Source organism: Stegodyphus dumicola, chromosome 1 (assembly GCF_044657685.1).
Source record: "Stegodyphus dumicola isolate Sdum_Otavi_A_Nest chromosome 1, ASM4465768v1".
NCBI lineage: Eukaryota > Metazoa > Arthropoda > Arachnida > Araneae > Eresidae > Stegodyphus > Stegodyphus dumicola.
In genome coordinates this window covers 142,544,907-142,572,286 of record NC_140768.1, presented here as the reverse complement: position 1 = coordinate 142,572,286, position 27,380 = coordinate 142,544,907, and the positions used below count along the sequence as shown (strand labels likewise).

Genomic DNA, 27,380 nt, shown 5'->3' with positions numbered 1-27,380 from the left:
ATTTCTCCTGGCTCTCTTTGCATTTGTCATACTTCTCCCTTCTTCATTCTGGGGGTGGTCGTACTCTCTCTTTTCTGGTCGGTGGAACGGCTTCTTTTTCTTGTTACCTTCAATTTTCCAACGGGAAAACTTTCTTTTCAATTGCTCCTGCCTCCTAATGGCTTGCCCTTGTGATTGTCGTTGTTCTACCTCTGGAGCTTGTGCCTGCAGTGCCTGCCGTGTCGGATCCTGCAAAAGATCTTTAAATATTGGCATTTTATTACGATTAGAGAATGGTTTTATCTGGTCAATGTTTGCGGAGCATGTTTCACCATTCCTGGCTTTTAACACCACTACAGCCTGAGTTATTTTTTCTATGACATATGGTCCTTCAAATCGTGGAAAAAATTTGGCAGTTTTATCTTCTGGTGCTGAAGAAAGTTAATGCTTAATTTTTAACACTTCATCTCCTACTTTATAAGTTACACCCCGTCGTTTCATATCATAATAAAGTTTCTGTTTTCTCTGTGCTACTTCAGTGTTCTTTTTTGCTTCTTTAATTAATTTTTCTATATCGCCCATTTTAAATTCTGGGGCTCTTTGTTGAACATAAAATAATTTATCTAACGGCGTTATAATCTTTCTGCCTAAAAATAACTCAGCAGGAGTTTTGCCCGTCGTATCATGTTTTCCGGTCCTAAGGGTGAAAGCTAATTCATTGACATAGTTATCCCAGCTTTTATGAAATTTTTTAACATAACTCACTATATGTCTATTGACCCGTTCCACTATATTTGATTGCGGCCGATACGGGACCATTTTTAAATGATGTATGCCCAGTTTTTGGCACATGTCTTCAAATATATTACTTACAAATTGAGGACCATTATCCGATATAACTTTTAGGGGCGCCCCGTATTTTAAAATATATTTATTTAAAATAGAATCAGTAACTAATTTCGCGGAGGCTCGTTTTAAGGGAACAATTTCGGTCCACTTACAAAAATGATCAACCATAACAAGGAGATACCGACTTTTATTTAACTGACTTTTTGGGAAAGGGCCCAATAAATCGATGCCAATTATTTCATTTGGAAATTCGGATTTAATGCTATTTAGAAACCCGGCCGGGCGGAAATTAATATAATTAACTGCTTGACATGTTGGGCAGGACTGGACATACGCCCTAGTTAACTTTTGCAGCTCAGGAAAATAAACTGCTTCGCGTACGCGTTGGATGGTTTTTCGAATACCAGCATGAGAAGTTAATGGGCAGTCGTGTAACTCCTGCAGTATATTTAATCTAAGACTAGCTGGGATAACAGGTCGAAATTCGTTGTTGGAATTCGTAGTTTTTGTATAAAATAATAGACCATCTATTAGTTCTTAATGGTCCGCCCTATTTCTTATCGCCACAATATCTTGGTGACTAAAACTTTCAGGATCCTTTAAATACTCATAAATGTATCAATCAAATCATTTAAATTGAGGATCCTTACCCAGTTCGGTTATTACAGTTTCCCGGGAATGTATCGTACATGCTGTGAGCATTGCCACCTTTACAGTATTACCTTCTTCATCTATTTTTATCCTGGATAGGGCATCTGCTACGATATTTTCCTTTCCGAGGGTGTGCTTGATTACCAGATTATACTCTTGTAACTTGAGTGCCCATCTTATTAACCTTGGATATAAGTTTTTCCCTGAGTACAATCTAGTTACCGCCGCATGATCAGAATACACTGTTATTGGCGCCCTTCCAAAATAGACTCGGAACTTTTGCACTGCTAACAGAACTGCAAGTGCCTCTCTCTCAGTCGCGGAATAATTTCTTTGTGTTTGATTTAAAGTTCGACTAAAAAATGCCAGGGGCTGCTGATTTTGCGAAAGTACCGCTCCTACCGCATAATCCGAAGCATCCGCTGAAATTTCTAAATTCTAATCATTTTCAAGAAATTTCAAAACAGGGGCTTGCGTTAATGCTTGCTTTAATTTTTCGAAAGCACTATTGGCTTCGGCCGTCCACGAGAATCTTGCCTTTTTTCTTTTTAATTTTAACAATGGTTCAACAATAGCTGCAAAATCTTTTATAAAGGACCTATAATATGAACAAAGTCCTAGAAAAGAAGAGAGCTTCTTCGCCGTATTTGGCGGCGGATACTTTTGCACAGCGATTATTTTTGATTCGTCTGTCTCGATTCCTTTCTGAGATATTTTGTAACCTAAGTATTTTAATTCAGGGGCTGCAAATTTGCATTTTTCGACACTAACTTTTAGACCGGCCTCATTTAATAATGAAAACACCTGTCTTAAATCCTGTACATGTTGGTCCAGATTATCACTAGTAATAATGATATCGTCTAAATAGATAAATGTGGACTTTCCAAGAACAGGCCTTAGCACAATGTCCATACATCGCTGAAATGTTGCCGGTGCCCCTGAAAGGCCAAACGGCATACGCAGGAATGCATAAGTGCCAGACTTGGTTATAAAAGCAGTGTTAGGCACATCTTCCGGTCTAACCCCTATTTGAAAATAACCAGTCGTTAAGTCTAAAGTAGTCATATATTTGGTAGAAGTTATGTTCCTTAGAATTTCTTCGATAATAGTAACGGATATACCGGATATTTAGTCATGGAGTTTAATTTACGATAGTCAAGTGCAAAACGCCACCTTTTCGGATGTGTTACCGGATAGTCATTATTTTTCTTACATAACACAAAAGGGCTAGCATAACTACTTGAGATGGGCGTTATGATCTTTTTACGTAACATATCTCGAATGTGCCACTCTATAATTTTTTCTTTATTCTTATCATATCGGTATGGTTTGTGGCGAACTGGCGGTGAATCTTCGGTGTCGATACTATGGTTAGTAACTTGAGTAAATCCGGGAATATCACTAAATAACGAAGCAAATTCACTTACCACTTGTCGACTTTTTTGTTGCTCTTCCTTAGGCAGGTGGTCGAGGTTTAACGTCGGTGGTTCTGTTTTTTCTTCTCGAACTGGTTTCATCGTCAGCTTAAGGGACGCTTCGTTAAAATCCAGCGTTGCTTCTGCCTCTGAAAGAAAATCTATCCCTAAAATGACACGTGCTTGCAAATTCTTTACGATAAAAAACATAATCTTTACTTGCTCGTCCTTGATACGAATGTATAACGGTAATTTACCTATGCACTTGCATCTTTCTCCCTGCGCAGCTAACACTGTCGTATTATCCGAATTATATATGCGGTATTTACGGAAATACTTCCAAAAAAAATCTTGTGCCACACAGGAACACTTCGCGCCTGTATCCAGGAGTGCGGTGGCTGGGATGTTATTCACCAACACTTCAATCTTTGGAAGAGTCAAATTTTTCACCATCACTGTATTTAACTTGAAGGAAGAGGGGTTTTCTTGGCCTTCGGATTTCCGCACCCTCCCGTCAGCAGAAATCCGTTTTAGTTTAAATCTTGTTTCTTCCTTTCCATGCCTTCCTTCTTTTTCCGATGGCCTTGAGATTTTTTTTCTAGCTTACTATTGAACTGTCGACGTTCGTCGGTTGTTTTTGGATACTCGGGTTTCCTTGCCCACTGATTCGCTTCGCTTCCGTAGCCGTGTTCTTGACTTTGCTGTGGTCTTGGCGCACCAAATTGGCTTCGTCGCTCATACTGGCGTCTTCTTTCAATGTCCGCCGTTCTTCTACTTTCAAACTGGATTGCTAGCTTAAATAACTTTTCCAGTGTAGTCGGATTCCTTAATTCAATAAAGTCTCGTACTTGGGGAAGTAACCTCGGCAAAATCACTTGAATTATCTCAGGATCCGGACGGTTTCCATACAAGAGTTTGAAGACGTGAATTTTTCTTAAAATAAAGCTTGAGAGATTTTCAATTCGTTTCTGGTATATGCTGAAGAGTTCCGTTTCTAATCTTGCACGATCTCTTACGACAGGGAAGGCTTTTACTAAGGCAGTCTTAAAATTTTCGTAAGTATAGGTGGGACTTCCCGCTTGACCCAAGAGGCTTCTGCCTATACATTTGAACCAATTAAGCGCTTGGCCCCTCAAAGCGCTGGTAGCTAAGGTGACTTTCTGGAACTCATGCACTGGATACAGCATGAAGTGGTCATCCAATTTTCCCAAAAAACTGGTTACCGGTGAGTTTCCATTGAATGTTGCTTCTGGTTTCATCGATGCGCGCATGGTCTGGACGATGTAACCAAATCCTTCCAGGGCGGCGGCTGGAATTTCTGGATTCTGAGCTGCTTCTGCAGGCAGCACAGGTTCTTCTTGAAACTCTGCCATGGTTATTCTTCTTCGTTGGGCGCCAGTATCAGGATTTGTGTTCCTCCTTACTTGCTTTGGGAACATTAATTGTCCTGACTCGGAACAGGGAGCTTACTAAAGCTATGTTCAATAAATGTGGGAAGTAGACAAGATACACAGGAAGGGTATACGAAACCCTTTATTTTTCTCTCTTTACAATGATTTCCGGACTTCGGAATACAGAGACCAACCACTTGTGGTCTGAACGTAAGAATATAAAAATATTAACTAAACTCTAACTAAACTAACTTTGGATTAATAAACAAGTGCCTACTTGAAGATTGGCCGTATATTAACAGAAAGGCCGTATGTAGTACAGAGAACTGTTAATACTACGATACGTTTAAAATTATCAAGAGGATTAAACCTCTGGCCTTGAAGGCAACCAGCAACCGAGTAAAACTGCTATGGCAAGCGGCCTGCTCCTAATCACTCCTTCCTCTCTTTTGCTTGGCAAAAAGCCACAACTTAAGTACTTGGCGTTAGCAAGACAAATTTGCATAAATAAGTTAAAAGCTTTTAATTCTGGCCGGAAGTAGAAAATAAGAAGTGATAGTAAAGATTTAAAATAAAATAAATGTTAGTAAGACTTAGGATCCTTACAGTTTAAGTGTGAAGAACATGATATTTAATAAATAAAATTAACACACAAAACGTTAAAAAAACGCCCCTTTGGACGTAATTTAAAATCTGAATCCTTTTTTTATTAATGTTATTTCCTTTTTTTAATAATATTTCTCATTAGTATAATTTAAAGCAAATTTAATTTATAAAACATTCAGGTAAATATTACGCGCGTTCTATTAATTTTATTTCCTTTTTTTAATAACGCTTCTCATTGGTATAATTTAAAGCAAATTTAGTTTATAAAACTTTGAGGTAACTCTTACCCACTTATTATTAATTGCATTTCATATTTTAATAATATTTCTCATTACAATTTTAAACAAATTGAATTTATGCCATATTCAAATGGTAATTTTTTTAAATACGCGCAGCATTATTATAATTAATAAACGTATTTCTTTTTACCTAATGACACACATTATATATCTTTATATAGAATGGATCTGAGTTTTTAATCTTCAATCCTGAACTTTAATAAAAACAATTCAGTACAGTTTAAAACAAAATACTCGGCAAAATGAATTCTAATCAATATTAATTCTGATATATTGAGATCTACATTTTGATAATACCGTCTGAATATTCTTAGTCAAGCCTAAATTAATTCTCTCCTCGCCTTTTTTTTTTTTTTTTGCACTTATTACAATTCTTCTTGTGGTCAGTGGCCGAGAAGGAAGGAAATGTCCACAATTCGAAATGGGGTCCTGCCCACCCTCCCGCGCAATTACTCTCAACCCAATAAAAACCCCAGGCCTAGAGAACATTCAGGGTCAACAAACCCAAGATTCTTGGCCTAGAGTTTGAGTGACCCCAAAATGTCACCCTCAGTCACGATCCGTCAAAACATCTTTTCCTGCATTCATGAATATTCCGTCACGAAAAATGCTTAATTATTTCCTTCACTGTAAGTTATGACTGCGAACATTCGACAGTTTGGCTTTATGAGAATGGCAACGAGGCCGGAAAATTAGCTGTTTTTTCTGAGGCTAAAACAGAATATTTATATATTACAGGGAAACGAATATACAGACAAAAATTAAATGCTGATCGTCCATATTTCCTGATTCTAAAAGACATATTTGCTGACTTGAATCCACAGAGAATGTTCGCACATATTTTAGACGACTTCACTGTATTTACAGATATATTTTACTTAAACTTTTTTATGCTCTAAACGTAATCTTTGATAACCCTAATTCTTCACTATCTACACCTTAATTTCCAACTCAATAAAGCCTTTTATAGTGTCTGGAAGATGCATTTAATCTTATTTCTCTTGAATAGCTTTCCAAAGACCAAGGAGGTGACGTTTCGGACAATCTGCTTTTTAAAAGTTCAAAAGTGCAAAATTCCATGGGTGATACGTCAAGAGATTTAGTAGGGATTTGAATGAAGGCCTTGATAGAAGTTCCTTGTTGCATTTTTTTTAAGGAAATTAACAATGGATTTGATGTGTGGTTGCTTATTTTGTCTTGATGCACTTCTACTGATCGATTGTACTGTGGGTAAAGCGAAGCTCTTTCATATTTGAAAATTTGGTTCTTGACTTAAGGACTTGATTTTAACATTTTTCTTTATTCCATTTATTTTTAATTTGCCGTTATATGAAGAACCAGCAACAATCCCAAATTTCTTTGAAAAGCTTTCTTTAAATTATATGAACCATGTTTTAAGATTTTTTTCTCCTCTTTGATGATGTTTATTTGTTCTGCGACGCTAACACATCGTCTGTGAAAATCGTGTGCGAGACTATCTGCGCAGTCGCAAAGTGTTACCATGGTTACCAGTTTTTTCTTTACCGTTGTTGTTGTTAAAAATAAATAAAAAAAGTGGTTGTTCTAAAGATTTGAAGTTGCGTTTAATTGTTTATTCGAACCACATTTTTTTATATAGATGATAATAAATGCACTTATTTTTATTGCATTCATCTACATACACTCAAGCTTCATTTAAATACACCCAAGATTCATCTATTGTGGCAAAATATTTCTATTTTTCTCCTGATAAATGTTTCTCATAAAGAATTCTGTAGCACGTTCGGCGATATGGCGTGGTGAAAGACGATGCACATTATGTTTTATCGCTATTTTAAGACTGAAATCAGCATTAACCACTTTGTTTAAAGTTGACACTGAGCATTTAAATTATTTTGCAATTGTCCTTTGACATGGCAGACTTTCTTTAAACATTAAAGCTCTTACCTTTGCAACTTTCGAAACATTCCGTTTTTTCTTTGGATATGTATTTGGAACAACTTTTTTCACTTGAAGCCAAACTTTCACACTTTTTTTCCTTTCTTGCTGACAGTATTACTTACCATAGCTTTAGATATAAAAAAACCATGGCTTTCATAGCGTTTTTTTAATAATTAGATAGGAATAATTTTCTTCGGAACGAGCGCAACATAGCCTTCCACCCATTGCTTCTTTAAAAGCGCCATTTTGCACGAAAACAAGACTTTCAAGTAGGAAAAGATAATTTATACTTTCAAAAATATATTTTCAGTTAAAAAGAAAGATTTCTAAGCAGAAGACTTTTTTTTTTGTAGCAAAGCAAAATCGTCTAACAATGTGCGAGCATCCTCTGTAGAAGTCGGGAAAATTAAAATGTATCTTCGAGAAAATAAATGAATGATAGTAGACGTAATAAAATATGTTTAACAGGCAATTTAATATAATCGTCTTTGATTTAAAATAACAAAACCTGGCTATTTGAATTAGCTGTTTGGAAAAGTTTAATATTTCGGGAAAATTAATAATTAGAAAAAATCGGCAGTTCTAAGAAAAAGCTCTTAATTTCAATCCAAATTAAAATTTAAAAAAGAAAAACTTTGGATTTTAAGAAAGTAAATCTGTCAAACGCTGAAGTACACCCTTTTGCAAAAAAATCAAAGCACCATGAAGGAAGTGGTTGTTTTTGATGAAATTGAATATGTGTATAGCTCATACACAGATAATAAAATGATTAAAAAAATCAAGGTCATAGTGCCTGTTCACGGCTCACAATCACCCACTTAGTGTTCAAGTTAGTAGTTGGTCGAACCGCCCCTGGCGGCAATGCATGCTTGAATTCGTCGAGGCAATGCATGCTTGAATTCGTCGATACATTCTGCCAGGCATTCATCAGTTGTCGCTCCAGATCTGCGATATTTTGTGGTGCCCGAATCTGACGGCCTGCCATGTCCCAGACATGCTCGATCGGTGAATGGTCTGGTGACTTTGCTGGCCAAGGAGGATTATCAACCGCACGGAGACAGTCTAGAGATATGTGAGCGGCATGTGGTCTGGCATTATCTTGTTAGAAAATGGCCCAGGATGACGTGCCATGAAGGGTAATGCAACTGTCCGCAGGATGGTACTCAAGGACCCCATTCCGCATATGAATTCCTGGGGTATTTATAGGATTCCTTGCCAGTGTGATTTAATTTACATTGGCCAAACTAAGAGAGCCTTAAAATTTCGCGTCAAGGAACATGAGGCATATGTTAGAAAAAAGGAAACACAGAAGTCTTCTGTAGCTCAACATTGTTGGTCCGAAAATCACACTTTCAATCTTTCTGCTGCCAAAATTATTCAAAAAACACCTTCCATTGGAGAACTGGATTTTCTAGAGGCATTTCACATTCAAAAAAATCTTTCTGTTCTAGTTAACGATCCTAATTCCAATTCATCTTTGCCTTTAAAGAAATTATGTTTTAGTTCTGGTTTCATCAACAGATGGCGCCAGTTGCTTATTCTTGTTCAGGTTTTCTTATCTAATCATTATTTTCTATCTTGTTCATTTGCGGTTTTGCAGCTGAGGATGGTGGTTCGGTAAAACCATCAAAACTAGTCCTGTAAAAATTTTGAAAATATAACTTTGATTTTTGTTATTTGACTTCTGAATTAATATCATTTAGCTGTTAAAGATGTACGGAGGATGACCAAAGATGACCTGCTGTCATAAGAAATAGCGCCATATATCATCACACCAGGGGTTATGGCTGTATGCCTTTGTTTGTAAAACAAAGGCTGATTGGGACCGCAGTCTCCGTCCTCTCCAGACACGAACACGGTGTTGATCTGCTTCAAGATGAAGCGGGATTCATCGCTGAACACTATACGATGCCAGTCTGATGGCAGCCATGATGATTGGCTGTGACACCACTCCAGATGATTCCGCCGATTTTGTGGGGTCAAAGGCAAACGTCTTAAAGAGCTCTGTGAGCGTAACCCAGCCTCAGACAAGCACCGTGAGATGGTGGACGGTACCACGGGAGGTAAACACATGGCTGTAGTGTGTTAAATAGTCGACAATGATACCATTGGGGCGGTTCGGGCCTGGCGAACAATCATGCTATCTTGCCACGCATTTGTGATCCTTGGCCTTCCAGATCCTTCATTTGGTCGGCAATTTCCTTGTAGCAACCATTGCTGCCAACATCTTTGCACAGCAGTGTTTGTACGCTGCAGGTGGCGGCCTATTGCTTGGTATGACCCCCCCAGCTTCACTCAACCCTGCGATGCGACCACGTTCAAAATCGTTTAGTTGCCTGTAAGGTCCTCGATATCGTCGTAATGGGATCTTTAGTTGCTTCTTTACAGAATTACAACGGCAGCAACAACAACAACAACAACAACAACAAAAAAAAAAAAAAAAAAAAAAAATCTGAAATGTTTCAGATTTTAAATTACGTCCAAAGGGACGTTTTTTTTTTAACGTTTTGAGTGTTACCTTTATTTATAAAATATCATGTTCTTTGCACTTAAACCATAAAATTCAGTTCAAGAGCAATATCGCAAAATAATGTTAAATTAAGCATATCTTTAGAATTTCCGATATACACAGTCTCGCCAGCTGGAGATAAAAGTATTTTTTTTTCTATATAACGTTGCCATTTCTCGCTTTTAAAGCATTGAGTTTGTAAATCAAAAATTCGTTAAAGTTTTACAAAATATAAAATCTATAACAAAACAAATTCCAAATTTGGGATTTCAGATGCCCATATTCGCAGTAGGATTTCGTCATTCAAAATTCGATGGCTCTATGTACCATTGTTTTATCACAATGCGAGAAATAGACAATCATTTATGCAGATTTTTCATTATTTAATTTCTTCAAATATAATGCAGGACTCGAACATTTTGTGGCAACAGTTTGAAAAGTGAACCGACGTTTATGAGTCCGACGCAAAATCGCAAAACGAAAACAATAGTCCTTCAGGGACAAAGCCCCTTTGGACTAAAAAAAAAAAAGAAGAAGAAGAAAGAAAAAGAAAAAGGAAAAAAGAAAAAAAAAAAAGATAAATTTTCCGCCGCTGTTACTGGTTTTATACTTTGCGAATTGCGCACTAGGAATGCGCGCTATGACCGCAATTACTGTTTATTTGCCTTGAAACTTTGATTATTTGCATGTTCGATCAAGATGTTTTTGCATACCAAATTTCGTCACGATTGCAAAAGTTCTTCTTGGTGCTTCGATATTTTTGAAAAAGAGTGTATATCTTACATTTTTTTAATCGCTTGTGATTTATAATAAGAAAAGTATTAATTTTATTTTTCAAAATTAGTTATTTGGAAAAATAATCTCTTCGGAATAGTTCAGTTAGGAAGAATTTACGATTCTGAGAAAAATCTAATTTTATCTTTTGCATGCACAGCGTCGGAGGGCAACATAAGGCAGTTTTCCGAAGAGATAATCATTGCACCAACGTCGGAAGTTGCCACTGTGGTGTTTTTGAGTGTAGTAGCCTGCGACTGCATCATGGACAAGAAGGCGAAACAATGAATCAACGCGAAAATTTTCCTTAAACAAGGTAAATCAGTCATAAAGACATTGAATAGTTTCATCATCATCGGAAAGTTTACGGTGTCCGCAATGTTCTTGTAACACAGGCGCTTCGATGCCGGGAGTATGTCCCTTAAACACCGCAAGCCCCTAAAAACATGGAACTAGAGCATGAAGATCGTCCCTTAGACCGCAAGACCCTAAAAGCATGGAATGAATTTGGGAACTTGAGCATGGGGATCGTTGGAGAACGACATTGCAGAGATTCTTAATATGTCAAACGGGTCCACGCAGACCATTTTATGGCCGGAATTGAGCATACGCATGTCGTTGTTAAGTTTGTCTTAGTAAGTCATGTTGCTTAGTAAGTTAGTTAAGTCATGGTGCTTATTACAGTTCTTCCATCTGTTATCCTTGAGCGGAAGAAACATTGCCTCGCAGTGTGCCAAGATCTCCATGACAATGGCGATGTTGGGTCAAAATACAACAGCCTGTCAAAAAAGTCTTCAACAGAAAGTAACCTGTGTCAATCCTAAATAGAAATGCTGCGATTTATTGACCAAAGCTGCTCCGCTTTCAAGAATTCAACTGGAAATTGTTAAAAAAAAAAAAAAAAAAACTAATACAAACTTTTCAACGAATTAAATCTTCCTTAAATCAAATGGCTGAAACAAACAAACAAAAACAAAAACAAAAAAAACAAAAATGAATACGAAAAATTACTTTCCTTTTCTTTTGCAAGGTGTGTTATCAAATGTCGAGTATGTGGGTTATCTGCCAACTTTGAATTATGAAAACCGAGAGATTTTTCTATCGCAGAGTGACAAGACTCCAAAAGAACTCCCGATTTGCAAATTCAGTTTAAAGTAATACGCATCATTTGAATTACTAAAATCGTTAAAACATGATTTTGATGCAAAATATACCACATTTCCTTTTATATATTTCCCCCTAGCCTTTTAATTCCAGGATCAGAAATTTAAAAAATATTCGCGTGCTTTTCCTCTTACTCAATGCGCTCAGAGAACAAGCTCCTCCAAATTTTAAAAAGGATTGGTCCATGTAGTAACCGTTTTCACCTTACTATCAAAGACAAACCCTCGCAGACTATCGGCGACATACATGCGGAACCTTTACCTTGTAGCCAAGCTAATACAAGAACCGACCCATCACAGCAAAGCAAGCATGAATTGGTATTCAGCTAACAACACCTTGCCGATTCACCTTCTCTAATTATTTATGGATGACTGGAGGCCTAAGGAATAGCAGACACAACAATAAGAACAGGTTAGTTAGAGGAAAGTAAAAATGAAGATAGCTTATCAGGTATTGTAATGTTAACATTGCTGTGTATTTTTATCGGAATGCAGATTTCCTTCAAAAGAAATAATATTGTGAGAACTACTTGTAGTTTATCCATGATAACTTTTCCTTTGTTATGCTTTTACTGTAACCACATCCTTCGGATATTAAACCATTCGCATAGTTTTCCCCTGTTGAATTTCGAATGATAAAATTATTTACAAAAAACGCCCAAACGGTACACTAGTTAGGGAGCCAACTGCGATAGCAAAGCGCCCGGGTTCGAATCCCAGAAAAGGCATGGTTATAACTGTCCGTCCTATCATAAGAGACAAATGTGGCCTACCTATTAGATGTCTCCATAATAGTGACCACCACTTCTGGCCTTAGCAGTGGCCAAGCCGAAGTCGGCTGAGGGCCCGCTATTGATATTAAAAATAAATAAATAAATAAAAAGAGGGTGGGACTACGGTATCAAATTAAAATTTAGAGTAAGAAATTAAGTATTAGTATTCCAGTAAGTTCTCGGCGAATTTCATTCATGTTGACAAAAATCCAATTGAGGGGGGGGGTTCATTTATAAAAACACTTTTAAATACGATAAAAGTAAACTTGATAACCAACGTTCTGATAATCCTAGAGGCGAAATTTCCACGGGGAATGACGTATGAAAAAAATCACTAGGAAAAAAGTGCAATTTTCATAATTTAAGTTTCATTAAGAGACCATTGCCTTTTTTTAAGAATTTCATCAAAATTTGTTTTTCCTTTGTGACCTAGTTATGAGTATTTATTCTTAATTTACATATGAAAGAGATGATTAAAGTGACATCAATGAAAAAATTTGGAAATTAGGAGACTTATGAATGATAAGATGCGAAGAAAAACCGGGATCTCCAGGTTTTAACGGAAGGGCTGGTAGTTCCGGTAAGTTACACACCTCGAATTATGGACATACTGTTAAATTAGTATGGAAAATTTCAGAGAAATTATAGCAAGTATACCATTAGAAAATTATGTTAGATTCCATTAAATGGTAGATTGAAAGCACCATGAGACGATACTGATTGCTGTAATTGCAACAATCGTGTCATTTTTTAAATGAAAATTTCAAACTGGTTACCAACAAAACTAAATCTTCAAGAATTTTGTGTTGAACTTTTTGTTTCATTGGTTACAGTTCAAAAAAGAACGAGGATTTGAATGTGGACTTAAAAAATGATAGATTGAAACTACCACGAGATGATACTGATGATCCAGGTACCGCTGAAACTGCAACAATCGTACTCTTTTTTTTTTTTTTTTAATGAAAATTTCAGCTAGGTATCAATAAAACTAAACCTTCCATAGTTTTGGGCTGAAATGTTTGTTTTCTTAGTTACCGTTTTAAAGACGAAAAAGGAACAAGGATTTGAATGTGGATCTTGAGTCTTCTTCAAACATGGTAGATTGAAACTACCATGAGATGATACTGATGTTTCAGGTACTGCTGGAACTGCAACATCGTGTTCTTGAATGAAATTATCATTGGGTATCAATAAAACTATACTCTTCAGAGCACTTACAGTGGCTCACAAAAGTGTTCGGGCGCTTAACGAGTTTCAGTGAAGTATTGCTTTATTCATTAAGAAAAATTAATATTTTAGAATGAAAATTTTACTGAGGCGGTGTTTTCAGAGCTTGTGGACAATTACAGATGTTGCGAGCTCGACGATTTTATATTTGTTAACGATATTCAACGGCCGTTGTTTTCCTTTTATTTTAGACTGCGTTTTGTTTTTATAGTTTGGCAACAGTAAGAAAGATTAGAATAATGTTTTAATTTCCTTAAGTGTGTAGAAATTAAGTTTTGGCTTTCTTAAGCCAGAAAATATAATTTTTTATTAAAAATATTTCTTTTCAAGAGTTATCGAATGGAGTCAGATTTAATTTATTGACAAGAACGATTGAATGAAATAATATTCAGGTAGATTCAACGCAACAATAGACACCCAAAAGGCGAACGTTGAGGGCCCTGTGCTTAGGATCGTTACCCTGATAAATAATAATAATAATAATAATAAAAATAATAAAGTTGTTCCCAGTATTCAAATTTTGGGCGGATAAGTTTAAATTATCTTTTAAAGTATTTAAATAAATAGCATGCTTCATTGTGCCATCAATACTAAATTACTTAATCCTGAAGCTGACATGAACCCTCACATTAGAACACCTCCACCGCCATGCTTTACTGTTTCAACCAAGATCTTATAAGCTCCTCATTTTTTTTTCTCCGTACAATTATACACCCATCGGAACCAAAAATGTTAAATTTGCTTTCATCTGCAAATAATGCATAATTCCAATACACTTCAGGCTTATTTACCATCGAATTTTGAGAAGAAAGCCTAAGCTTTCTATTTTTTTCACTTCAAAAAATTTTCTTCGAGCAGAGCGCACATGTGATCCAGCTGATCTGAGCACACATAGAACAGTTTGAGGTAAAATTGAATTAGAAAGCATTTCAGTTAATTCTGTAGCAATCTTTGCAACAGTCAAATGTGGATTTTTCACAGATTTTCAACCATAAATCTCTGATCACGATGAATCACGTCCAATCCTCTTTGCCGGACAACCTCTTCTTACTTTATTTTGGATCAGATTTTCTTCTTTAGCGCATTTTATCACATGCTGCACTGCAGAATGGGATAAATTTACCAATTTATTCATATCCCGAATAGAATTTCCATCCTTATGATAAAAAATGATCAATTTGCGAATGCTGTTCATTGCTTTCTTACGACTACAAGACATTTAAAAAAAAAAGTGGGAAAAGATAATTTCATTTATGAAATTTTACGTATATGTTTGGGTGTACGATCACTTTTGTGGCGTGTTTTACCTATTCCTCCGTACATTTTCAATTTTAGAAAACGAAAATCAGTCAGTCTTAAAAATTAAAAAGTTTGTTTTATTCAAAATCACACGGAGATGATATGAAAAAATATTGGGCTTTATATTTGAGTTAATTCCGGGTTACAGCGCTTTTTCTGCAAATTCTTAAAGTGTGCGAACCTTTTGTGAGACGCTGTATATAAAAACAGAGTACTTATATAAAAACAACGGTACTTTTCCGTTTTGCCGGCGCAAGGATAAAGTCGCCAATAATGGCACAACTGATGCCAAACGGAATATCTTCGCTGGTAACCTTTTATGTCTTATTTTCAAAAGAAGTCGCAGCCATTTCTTATCTGGTCGATTGTCTTTCAATGCTGGCATACAATTACATAGGATTTCTACAAGATAGATAAATTTTATGCCCTACGACTATTCGCGGTAATTAAGTCAATTAGGATATACAATCAAACCGCTCACCCGAAGGCAAAAATATTGAAAAGGCAAAATCAAGGGTTATATTCATTAATTCTATTGAGAATACATTAGCGAAGTAAAACACTGCGGTTTTACATAATTTCTAAATAAGGTATTCGTACGAAGTGAAATAATTCTTGCATTTAAACTTGTATTCCAAATTAAGATTTAACTTGAAATTAATGCAGATAATTACTGAGAGAATTAGATTTTTGTAGCGTAGTTTACGCGAGATGAGATCACTTGGGGTCACGTGATACAAACCGGCGAATCAGGATGTTGAACCATGAAAGCATAGTAAATTCTTAAATTAATGTCATTTTACAAATTTATTGGCTTTTTTCAAAATTTTAAACCATATTAAAATGTTTATGCCTTCAAAATAAAAAATTCTTAGACCTAACATTTTTTATGTGTATACTGTATGTTATCGCCAACAAAGTCTGCTTGGCGAGATTTGCGCCGGCGAAACGGAAAAGTACAAAACAACTTATATACACTGTAATTATAGCATATGTTACATAAGATTAATTATGCCATTTCAAAGTAATAAATTCTTTTCATTACGACCGGTTGTGGCTTATCTCATTTGTTTGACAGTAACATCAGAACAAGCCCATGAAATTCTTCATGGCAAGGAGTGTAAGATTGCGCCTGTTGTTTGCAACAGCCTTGAACACCATACAGGTGACAGTACGACTTTGCTCAGTTCCACGAACACCACCCCAGGATATGTGTTCGAGGGTCTTCCACCCCTCTTCACATACCACCAACCTCTTGAGAGAACTTTAGGCTTGCTGTATATTTAGAGTGCCCCCATGCCGCACAGACACTATACATTTACAAACATCCATGCCTTCTCCGGGATTAGAATTTGAGCCCTTTGGCACGACAGTTGGCGTCGCTAATAACTACCCGGGTTGGCCAGCAGAGAAAGAAAATAGCGTTTCCGTGTCTGTCTAAATCAATGGTTTCCAAACTTACTATGCCCGCAGATCCCGTCTTATACCAAAAAGTTGATTGTGAACTCCCAAGTGAAATAATTCTTCATAACTGCATAACGGAAAAATTAGAAGGTTAAGTCTAATGTCTTGAATGATAAATGACAGTTAAAAAATAAAATATAAATAAAACATTTTGATATTTAAAGTAGTATTTCTTGAAATTATAACTTTCCTTTAAAATCATTTTATTGTTGATGCTATTTGAATTTCATCTTTAATTTCCAGTGATAAATAAGTTGAATTAGGTTATCAGGAGAAACTGTCAGACATAAGTATTTGTAGTGGCCGAAAACACATCCCGTTGCAATTGAAAAGTATACTCATCAGTATATATTACATGTGTAAAACTGTAAAGCACGACATTTACCCACTCTATCATACTGAACGAACAGCCTCTAAATGCCAAACTGTGATAAATGAAACATTTTAGCTAAGAACTTGCTTAAAATTTTATTGAGACAATAAATAAAAAATAGTAGGTTATCTAGTTAAATTCTAAATGCTGTCAAATTAATTTTTTTCAGTACATAATTTTGTCTCTGACAATTTTACAAAAACTGTCCAATTTATTTATTTTTTTAATGCTCATCTTATGGTAAAATCAAATGTTAAAAAGACATTATGTATAACAATTTCCTGATAAAATTATGTACACAGGAGTGAGGAGCTAACAACAGTGATTTTGCATGCTTTAAATAATCTCATTTGTGTGTCTATTTGTTTAATTCCAAAAACTGACAGTTCCAAACCAATCACAATGAAGTTTTTGACAAATTAGATGGATAACATTTTTAAGAATGTATAATTAAAATTCAATAACACATTCTTCTGAAAATTTTATTACATTCCTAAGTCTATTTTAATAGTTCAGAATTTATTTTGACTCTTGGCAAGTACAAACTGGAATGCTGCTAAAAATGCTTACAGGAATTGCCAATGAATTCTTTATGAAAGTAATCCCATGTAATATTTCGCATTCTTTACCACATAGAGGCTATTAATGGCAAAAAAATGTTCTACATTTTGTTATGGTATCACCCATATTAGCAGTGCATCTATGGAAGCTAGCTAAAACAGAACTATTTGGCACAATTTAGAAAAAACAGAAATTTAGAGATTGCTGGTTTGGTGCAGAAGGGTTACAGCTCCAGGAAAATGTTTAGCGGAAACGAACACTAAGTGATAATATAGTACAGATATTAACTTACTTTAATTTTGTGATGCATCTTTTACACAGGTAGACACAGCTTGATGATGGCTAATAAGAGTGACTAACTCGTAATAAGTTCAACCAAACACCTTCCAAACTATTAGAAAATCACAAATACTCAAATGACTGGTTAAATCCCGATGACTTCTTTCCAGACTCCTACAAACATTCTGCAGATCCAATATTATTCAAACATATCATTTTGTTGCTTTCTTTCACATAATGCATGCTGTTTCCATAATTTCAATGTAATCAAATCCGTTTTCATACACCAGTTTTTCTTCCCTCAGAAAACTGCAAAAAATGTAGAAGTATGTTCACAAATCTCTTTCATAGCCCAGCGCAAGTATTTGTGTGTAAAATCTTTAATGAAGAATGGTAATAATCAAATCAAACCACTGCACTGTTTAAATACCTCTCCTCCCCAACTGGTCAAAAAACTGTCAATCAATAATCAACTCGTAGCCACAATGCACTTAAATTTTTAACCCCTTCCACTATGCTTGAATAAGTAAAGAACTTGCCAAACATGAAGTCAAATTCCTAAACTAAAAAATGTCAGCAAGCTGCAGACCATTAAGACTGTTAGTATCTTGACACTCATCATACATTAAAAAAAAAGTCACCAAGTTAGTGAGCATCACAATTTTCCAATCAAATCCAGATTTGAAAAAGTAAAAAATCTGGAGTTCTGGATACATCTGGAACACAAGCACCCAACTGCTTGTGTGGCCAGCCACCTAAAATTATTACCATAAAAATTAAAAACCATATAATGATTTTAGTAAGTCCAACTAGCATAATTTCAATAAAATATATAATGTTTCTAATTACACATCTCTTGATTTAAATCAATTTTATGCAAGTCAATCAGACTAGAAAGCATGAAAATTTTTAAAATTTAATATATTAACACTTAACTGAATGTCAACATGCTTACACGTGGATTGAAAGATAACTATATTGCATTTTTCTGAATGGCAACAATCTGTATTGATGAATATAAAAATGTTTTATTTTGAATAGTGTTGCCTTGGCTTGCTTTTAAACAGCTGGACTTATTAATCAAAAATTCCTCAAATTTGCACAAAATATGAAATACATAAAAAGTAAATTTGAAATTCAAAATTTAGGATTAGAGTAGATCATGTTTAGGTGGAGGACTATGCGTATTCAAAATTCTGCAGATCTAAATGGCATTATTTTTTCAGAGTGCAAGGAGGATACATCTTATACATAAAGATTATTCATTATATAATAGTGGTGATAGCCAACTTGTATAAAGGTGCTCACATACAAAAATTTGTCTTTTTGAATAGCAGCATGCAGAATGAAAGCTCATGTTTTAAAACTCCATAAGACTTTAATTAAAGTATCCGCACACCAGAAAAGGATTCTTTCCTTCTTGAACAATGGCTGACGTATCAGAAAAGTATCGACTGTACAAAGTTCAAAAGTCCAATATCTAGAGTGATCTAAAATCCAGACCTCTGGATCACCAAACTTTCCTTTCTTTTTTTCAGAATTTTTTTTGCATGCTTCATATTTGTGCATTTGATAAACAATGATTTATTAGTATAAATCTGTATGATCAATAATTTAGCTCTATTGCTGCCTTTTTTTTTGTTTCTCAAATCAAAATTTTACATTTGCTGAATAATTCATACACCCGACACAAACATTGTAAATCATTATTTCTTGCTTTCATCATCCCCTGACTATCAACATTCAGCAGTTTAAGAAATGACTCATGCATCAATGTCTAAACAATCTTTCTTTTAAAATATTAGCAACTGAATACCAATGAGCACAGTAACCTATTATGTTGCAATTACCCTTGATAATGATTACAAGCTTCAGCTAATAGCAACATAGATGGTACAGTGGTTAGGGAAGTCTACTGTGATACCAAAAAGCCTGAGTTTGAATCCTGGAAGGATGGATGGCCACCTATTAGGTGCCTTCATAATAAAATCACCACCGATTCCAGCCTTAGCAAGTGGTGAAAGCCTACAAATGGCCAGTGTCTGCCATAAAAAAAAAAAAAAAAAAAAAAAAAGCAAGCATATTAAAGAGGAGAAATTTCTTTCCATATGCTTCCCACCGGAAAAAAAATTGTAAATGATATTCATAGGCTACTAGTGATCTTTGAATTGAGAATAACTCATTTGTTATTCACACAAGCCTAGGACCAGTGCTAGTGCTGCTGTGATTGCACCAGGCAGAATTTAGGGAAGGCAAAATTTTTAGAATTTAGGAAAGACGCTGGGATGCAAAATTTACAAGCAGCAAAATTCTTTTAATTTAGGAAGGGGCTTAGCAGCAAAATTTTGATCCCACACAGACAGCATCCTGGATAAGTCTTAAGCTTATCCAGGATGCTCTCTGTGTAGGAAACTATGTATTCAGGACTCGAATAAGGATTAAGCATGTACAGAAAATACAAGTGCAATATAATAAATAACTAAACTAATACAATACAGGCTTAACCTAATGAAGATTTCATAGAAGGAAGACAAAATTTTGTGGAACAATATGTTTTTAGTTGCTAATCTTATGATACATCACCAATAGTATATAGCAGATGCTAGCTATGCTTTATGATGATAGCTGTAAATTTGAAGATTTTCAGATTTTGCAAACAGAAACTGAAATACTCCAATTAGTTTAAATATGTGAAGGTACGTGGAGAAGTGCTGATAAATGAAAATGATACAACAAGTTTTTCATTGCAATGACAATGCCCCAGTCATCAATCAATTAATAAATGGTGAAATGTGTAGTATGGTTCTAATTCAGAAAGTATTTTGACAATACAGAAAAAAGTGGCAGACAGATTGTTGAGAATAAAACAATTTCAATTGACAATTTAGAATTAATTTTCGACAAGGTAAATACAGGACTTGAACAATAAACAACTGAACTGAACAAGAATTAATGATTAGCTATAATGAGAATGTAACTAAACAGGAATTAATGACTATCTGTGGAATTAAAGAGAAAATATTAGCTTAAAAAGAGGGGCAGGCAAATTACACAATTTACACTGAAAGAAATTTTTAATAAAGCAAATAAATAAATTTTGAGCTTTATCTTAGTAAATTTTGAGTCCCTTAATGTCATAAATATATCGTTTTATAAATTACTACTCTTTCATACCTTTGACTTCATAATTTACACATTAGATTTAAACTGATGATCTGATATCTGGAAAAATCTCAAATCTGGAAATGCCGAAATCCCAACGAGTTTGGGTACCTTTCTGAAGAGGTCACATTTGAAGCATTTGCCATCATAAAGGAGAGTCCCCCCCCCCAATATCACTAACCAAAACACAATGAAAAGCACAAAGAAAAACAGCAAATATTTGAAAAATACTTTAATTAACAAAACTAAGTTATTTCTCTCAAATCTCTTATGATAAATTACAAGAACGTGTTGTAAAAATAAACCTTACTTCATTTTATATATACTAAGTTACAAATATATCACAATGCTTGTATAGGAGGCGATTTGTTACAATGACTAAAACATTTGGCAATATCACAGACCTGGAGGTGGCATTCCCATATGATTAGATGATGGAATATGAAGATTGTTGGGGTGCTGATACTGTAGATCTGCAAGAAAAAGGAAAAAAGTAAATAATAATACAAGACTTTCATAAAGAAACTATTGATAATAAATACAAATTAACTGAATGTGAGTAAATTTGCAGAAACCATGATTTTCGAAGTTTAACAGAACCTTTCCTCTTTGGCTGTGGTAGAGAAAATATTGACAAATAAAATGTCTATGCGAGAACGAGCGAGCAGGTTTTAGTTTCTAATTGGAGCAAATGAAGATTTTAGCATCTCTACTGACCAACACATAGAAGGAAGGGAAAAAAAAAAAAAAAAAAAAACAAGGAAATGAATTCTTAAAAAACTGATGTTAAAATGGGATTAGAATTTCGATCATTTACACAGAATTGAAAGATTTTTGTGGATATGTAATAGCTTGTTATTCTTACTTATTACTGGCAGCAAATGAAAGAAATTTACATATGAAATATGCATTTAAACCATTGAAAAAAGAAGACAGGGTTTTTAGGAAGAAATACGGAACTTGGCGGAATTGTTCATTTTGGAAAACCAACTTATAATTGTCAACTATTTATAATAAAAACTATTTCTTTGTTCGAAAACAAAACAATTGAGCTTAAAATTACACTGGATTGGATAAAGTGATATTTATTTTTCACAAGGAAGCAGTGACTTTTACATTGCATTATTTACTTTTCAAGTACACTAACACTTGTAAAGGGAGGGATAACAGAAAATTTACATTTCTAAAGAAAAAAAAGTGAAGTAAAAAACTGCAATAATTCTTCCTTTGCTTCTCCCAGAAGACAGGCATTTCAGGCATTTACTGCATTTCATTTAAAACATGAACTTTTTATTATTTAAGACAACTGATCTTTATTTTTAGCTTTTATCCCTGAAACTGCACGACTGGTGAATTGTTCATGATCAACTAAAAAAAAAATGTGTGTGTGTGTGTGTGGGGGGGGGTTTCCAGTTTTTTTTACCTTCCTGAAAAACGTTTTACATATGTTTTTGAATATAAGCTAATTTATATATATGCCAAGAGGTCCACTTTTGCTGGCAAAATTCAACCAAAATAGCAAATCGATATTTAAGGCAAATTTAAAATCACTCTACAAATCCAGTTGTATATATTGCCCAAAATGAAAATAATTGGTCGTTTAACCCCTTCAGGACTGATAAAAGGAGAAAGAAGCATTCCAAAAGTACACACATACAAGGGACTGGGAGATTTTCCCCATTACGCATAATTCCATTTAAAATCATTGCTGTAATTAAATATGATGAAATTTACAGTTTATTATGATAGTATCTGAAAAACTGCGAAAAATTTTTTTTGGTATTAAAAAAAGAGGATGCACATTTCATAAAAATTTAAACAACTTTCTAGTACACTATGTTCCAAATAAATTTCATAAATATGATAAAATAAATGAACTGTTTGCATTTATAAAGTCCTATTAGAATCTAATTACCTACCACCAGCTAGATTAGCAGTTTTTTAAAGAATATAAAAATTGACCCGTTCATTTTTTTTCTATAATTGTCAACTATTTATATGTAGTTGTAATGTACATAAGCGACATAATATTATAAACTTGCATACGAGTATTCAAAATATAGGTAAAAATATTAGAAAATAAGTATAACAAAATATAAGATAAATGTGAGAGAATTATTAAATAATATTTACAAATTTTGAAACTCATGATACATTTCAAAACTTTTCGGGACAAAGTCCACCATTGTAAATTTTGCATTCGTAAGTTAACTTTTTTGTGCTTTTGAGGAACTTTTTTGCACACTACACACTGAAGTCTTAACTTTTCTGTCAAAATATAAATAAAAACCCAGTGCACAATAAAACACAGCCCTCTGTGCAGTTGTTAACATGTTCATATTGTTACGAAATGTACAGGCACAGTAAGATGTCTTCCCCACAAAGCAATTTTAGGGATGCCATAAAATGGCAAGGGAAAGCAGGGTTGCCACATTTGGCGAGAAATCATCCATTTGGCGACAAAATTGGTGATATACCATGGACGGTTGGAGAACCTTCTGGAACGAATTCTTACCGGTTTAGCCCAGAATGTTCTCGAACACAAGCCGAAAGCTATATAAACCCTGCTGGTCCCAGGGTTCGTACACATTTCTGCACAAGGAAATTAAGTACTTTTAAGGACCATTAATGAAAAATATTAAGGACCTATGAACAAATGGGAACTGAATAAATTCAATTAAAATATTACATCTATGCCTGAATGCAAGTAGCATGCATTATTATTAAACATAACTTAATTAATATAATTATTAATATGTTTGAGAATAAAATTAATTTTAGGAAATTTATCAAGTAGCATTAAATATTTTACTCATAATAACTGGACATTTGAAAGAAGATAAGTGACATTTTAGTTACGTTTTACTAACAGCTTTTTTTTTTTTTTTTTTAATGTCTCATTTTGTCACATACTTGCTCAGTCTAGAAGTTCAGTAAATAGTAAGTAGATTTTATGTCAAGCAGCATAGGTTAAAATGAGCATTAAAATCATAATCAGTATGATTCATAACAAAAGACTGGCTGTTGTCACCGCTTCTGCTTGCCTATAGTGAAACCTGCTGATCAGAACAAACCTGAAAGGCCTGATGTAGGCACAGTTAGCAAGTTTTGAAAGTTAGCTGACCTCTGTATGACGCTGTTAGTGTTGTAGCTTCGTGTAGAGTTCCAGGGGTTGTAACTCAGTTAATATACTTAAGCCACTAAAGCATTAGCATTGATAATTAATTAGTTTTGCATTAAGTCTCACTAGATGCAACATGAATTTTTATATTTTTGTGTTTTACTTTGTGACCACGGTAAAGGTTTAACACGTTGAGCCCACCGCCGAATTTGCTGTCCTTTCCGTTCAGCCGAAGGCAATATTGCGATCAAGCGGTGCAATATTGCTGACTTAAATTATTCATAAATTATACAAAAAGGAAGGAGACACACATAAAGTCCGAAAATATTGTTTGAAATGTTATGATGACAATTCAAAACTATTTGGATGCAAGATAGCCAAAAATGTTAAAAAATAGTTGTTTCGTATTGTAATATGTGTAACGCTAAGCCGTATTTTTGTTTAGAATGTTTCAATAAATTTCATTAAAACTACATTTGATAACATTTCATTGAGACTATACATATTTTTAACTTTACTACTGTTGGTCCCACGGACCAACGCCAACCAAAAGAAAATTCCAGTGCAAGTTCCCAGGGACCGATGCCGGGCTCAGCGTGTTAACGAAAGGCAATTACTTGCTTTAATATAGAGATAATTTTTAAGTGAATGCATTTAGTTATAATTAAATTAGGTATTAGATAACCTTAGTCATTATGGATTTACATGGCCACTATTAAATTAAATTAATTTTTTAATAATAATTGATAAAAACCCCTATTAATATCACAATCTCATAAAATTTCACAGTTTAAAATACATGCAATTTATGACATTGATTTTTTAAACAATATTATGATAATTACACATTAAAAGCTACAAAACGTAAAATTCAACAAAATAATTATGTGTCTTTTTAATTTGAAGGCCTGCCCAGACATTTTGGCTAATTTATATTGATTTCCTTCTCCTTAAGCATGTTTTCTAACAATTAGAAATTTGCTCAATATGCAAAACAATGTTCTCATTAGTTTCTGCGTGTTTTATCTCCTAACTGCCAACCTCTCCACAATGTACTACCTATGAGGGTTTACTTGATCTGGTAAAAATTAAATAGTCCGACCCCCCCCTCCGACAGACGTGAAACAAAATATCACTATGTCTGAAAGTAACTATAAATCACATAATAAATTTAACAAAATCAATTACAGTTTGTGGTGATATAATTAAACAAGAGTCAAATTCAAACTAAAAATATGGACTAGGGGTCAAAGACTATACAATTTAATTTCAATTTAATCTGGTTCAGTAACTCTATTGTCATAATAAACTCAAATATCAGCAGCAGTAATGGAAAGACTAATAATTACAAATTATCAGAGCTGACAGAACTAATGCAGGGAGCAAGTGGAGGTCAGAAACACACTCGTCTTACACTCCAAAAACTGTCTAAGTGATTTGCATTCTGGTGAGGAAATAGAAATGGGAAATTATAGTGAAGGCTGAAACTGTAAATAAATGGGTAATTTACATAATAATAACAACTGTAAATATCTTTGAAGAATAATTTTCTTTCTCTTTACATATTTAGTTTCTTTAACATGTTTCCTTTTCACTTTAAATTTTGGGGATTTAATTAAAGACTTCTGTTATTCTAAAAGACTAAATGCATTTAGAATGTATGGAAAAAGCTGCTAATTTTATTTCTTTAGTAATACGAACATTCAGAAGAAATATGAAACACATATGGTAAAGTCTGGTTACAGAGCTGGTGTGGCATAATTTTTAGAATTTAGGGATGAATTTAGAGCAGGCATTGGAAGCAGAATTTAGAAAGGCACCAAGCAGCAGAATTTAGGATCCACAGAGACTGCATCAGGTGGCAAAATGTCTAGTGCCAGCTCCGTGTATGATGCATTAAGACATATTAGATGAATCTTTTGAATTGCCAGTTTTCAATTTCTTTATTAATAAAGAAATTTTCTATAATGCCTGCCCATATGATAAGATTAGAAGTACTTTTGCTTGTATCTAGTGAAAAGTAGAGAAAATAAAGGGAAGATAAATATGTTAAGATAGCGATTTTAGAATCAGAAGTAAAACATCAACTATTATGTTTTCATTCTTCTTCCAGGTGTCCTCCAAAATGTAAGAAACTGCGTGTTACTACCAAGGAGACATTTTTCATTCTATCACATTTTCTGGAATCTTTTAGAATCGTGGGTCTATAAATTCGTCTTAAAATCTTTCCAAGCTTCAATGTCTAAAATGCTAAAGAAATATTACCCCTACCAATTCTGTAACAGCAAAAAGCCAGAAATGTTTTTTAAAAAAATCGGAGGAAAAAAGTGTGAAATTAATTTTATAGAGAAAACTGATGCATTTTCTAAAAATTCTGATCATTCTGAGAAATGGGAAAAATTCTTACCATGAAAAATTAAAAAGACATTTTTAATTACTTACATAGCTATTTTGCTTTTGCTAAAAACTGTTTTGTAAACTGTGCTTTATAGCATTACTCCTTGCTTATTTTTCAGATTCAAAAAATTGTATAATATGTGGCCAAAATGGAACTTTATAATATGACAATGAAAAATAAAAATGCTTTATTTTAATGTTATTTTTTAAATATAATTCCAATAAATTACCATTATTTTAATGAAATTTATCAATGTTAGAATGTTCTAAAAAATCGTTAAAAATTCCCAGATCTCGGAATTAAAAATTTTCTACATCGCCAAAATGTTGATAATCGCCAAATTTAGAATCGTTTAATAAAAGAATTCACATCCCCAAAAGTGGAAAGTTGTTTGAGAGCTCTTCGTTACAAAAAATAAAATAATTTTGAAATGCTTATGTTTCACTTCTTGCTCAGAAACTTGAGTATTCCACCATTATTTATATTACAAACAGGAACAAATTATAATTCATGAACCCATTCAAAAAATAGCCCTATTTGTCAGTGAATCGGCAAAAATTTTCCTGCAAAATGCTAATTCACACCCAAAATGGCAGTCATAAAAACAAACAGAAATTTCAGATGATTAAAATTAAGGACCTTCTGCGAATTTCGGCCAAAATTACAGACTTTTAAGCTGCGTTCAGACGTGGGCGTAAAGCGCATAGAGGCATAGTCATAAGGGCATAAAATACGGGACATCCGTTCACACCTGCAAGACAGGGATCTAAGCTGTGGCCAATGAGAGAAGCTAAATTTGCACATGCGTAGATGTGTCTACACCTTTTGCTCGCTGTTTTCTAGTTCAATTGATTTCTCGCGCTCGCTCTGCTCGTTTTCGTTATTTTGTGTCATGGCTTTTTCAGCTCAACACAAAGTTTTACTGGTTCACCAGAATGCTCTTTTATCTGCCCTTCTTATAAGCCAAAAGACAACGAACGGAAGAAGGTAAAAAAAAGATAAATAATGAAATGGTCTAGAAATATTTTTTTGAAAGACCAATACTTGGTTGGCATATATCTTTCTGTGCAAAGCAGTATGGAATATTTCTGCACTGTACTGTAGTATTCTCTATACTATAAACATGCACATGCATATTTATACGAGGGTTGAAACTTTAGTAGTGGC

The 27,380-nt window shown here is 34.3% G+C and overlaps 1 protein-coding gene across 2 annotated transcripts in view; it reads right to left on the bottom strand.

Moving 5' to 3' along the window:
* Positions 1-20,911: 20,911 nt before the first annotated feature.
* Positions 20,912-27,380, bottom strand: part of LOC118185341 (uncharacterized) — a 117,791-nt gene continuing 111,322 nt past the window's right edge. For both annotated transcript variants that reach the window (XM_085821474.1, XM_035355181.2), the window contains one exon: positions 20,912-21,167. In XM_085821474.1, the coding sequence (XP_085677600.1) occupies positions 21,091-21,167 (77 nt within the window). In that variant the 3' untranslated portion in view covers positions 20,912-21,090. The remainder of the gene's footprint in view (positions 21,168-27,380) is intronic.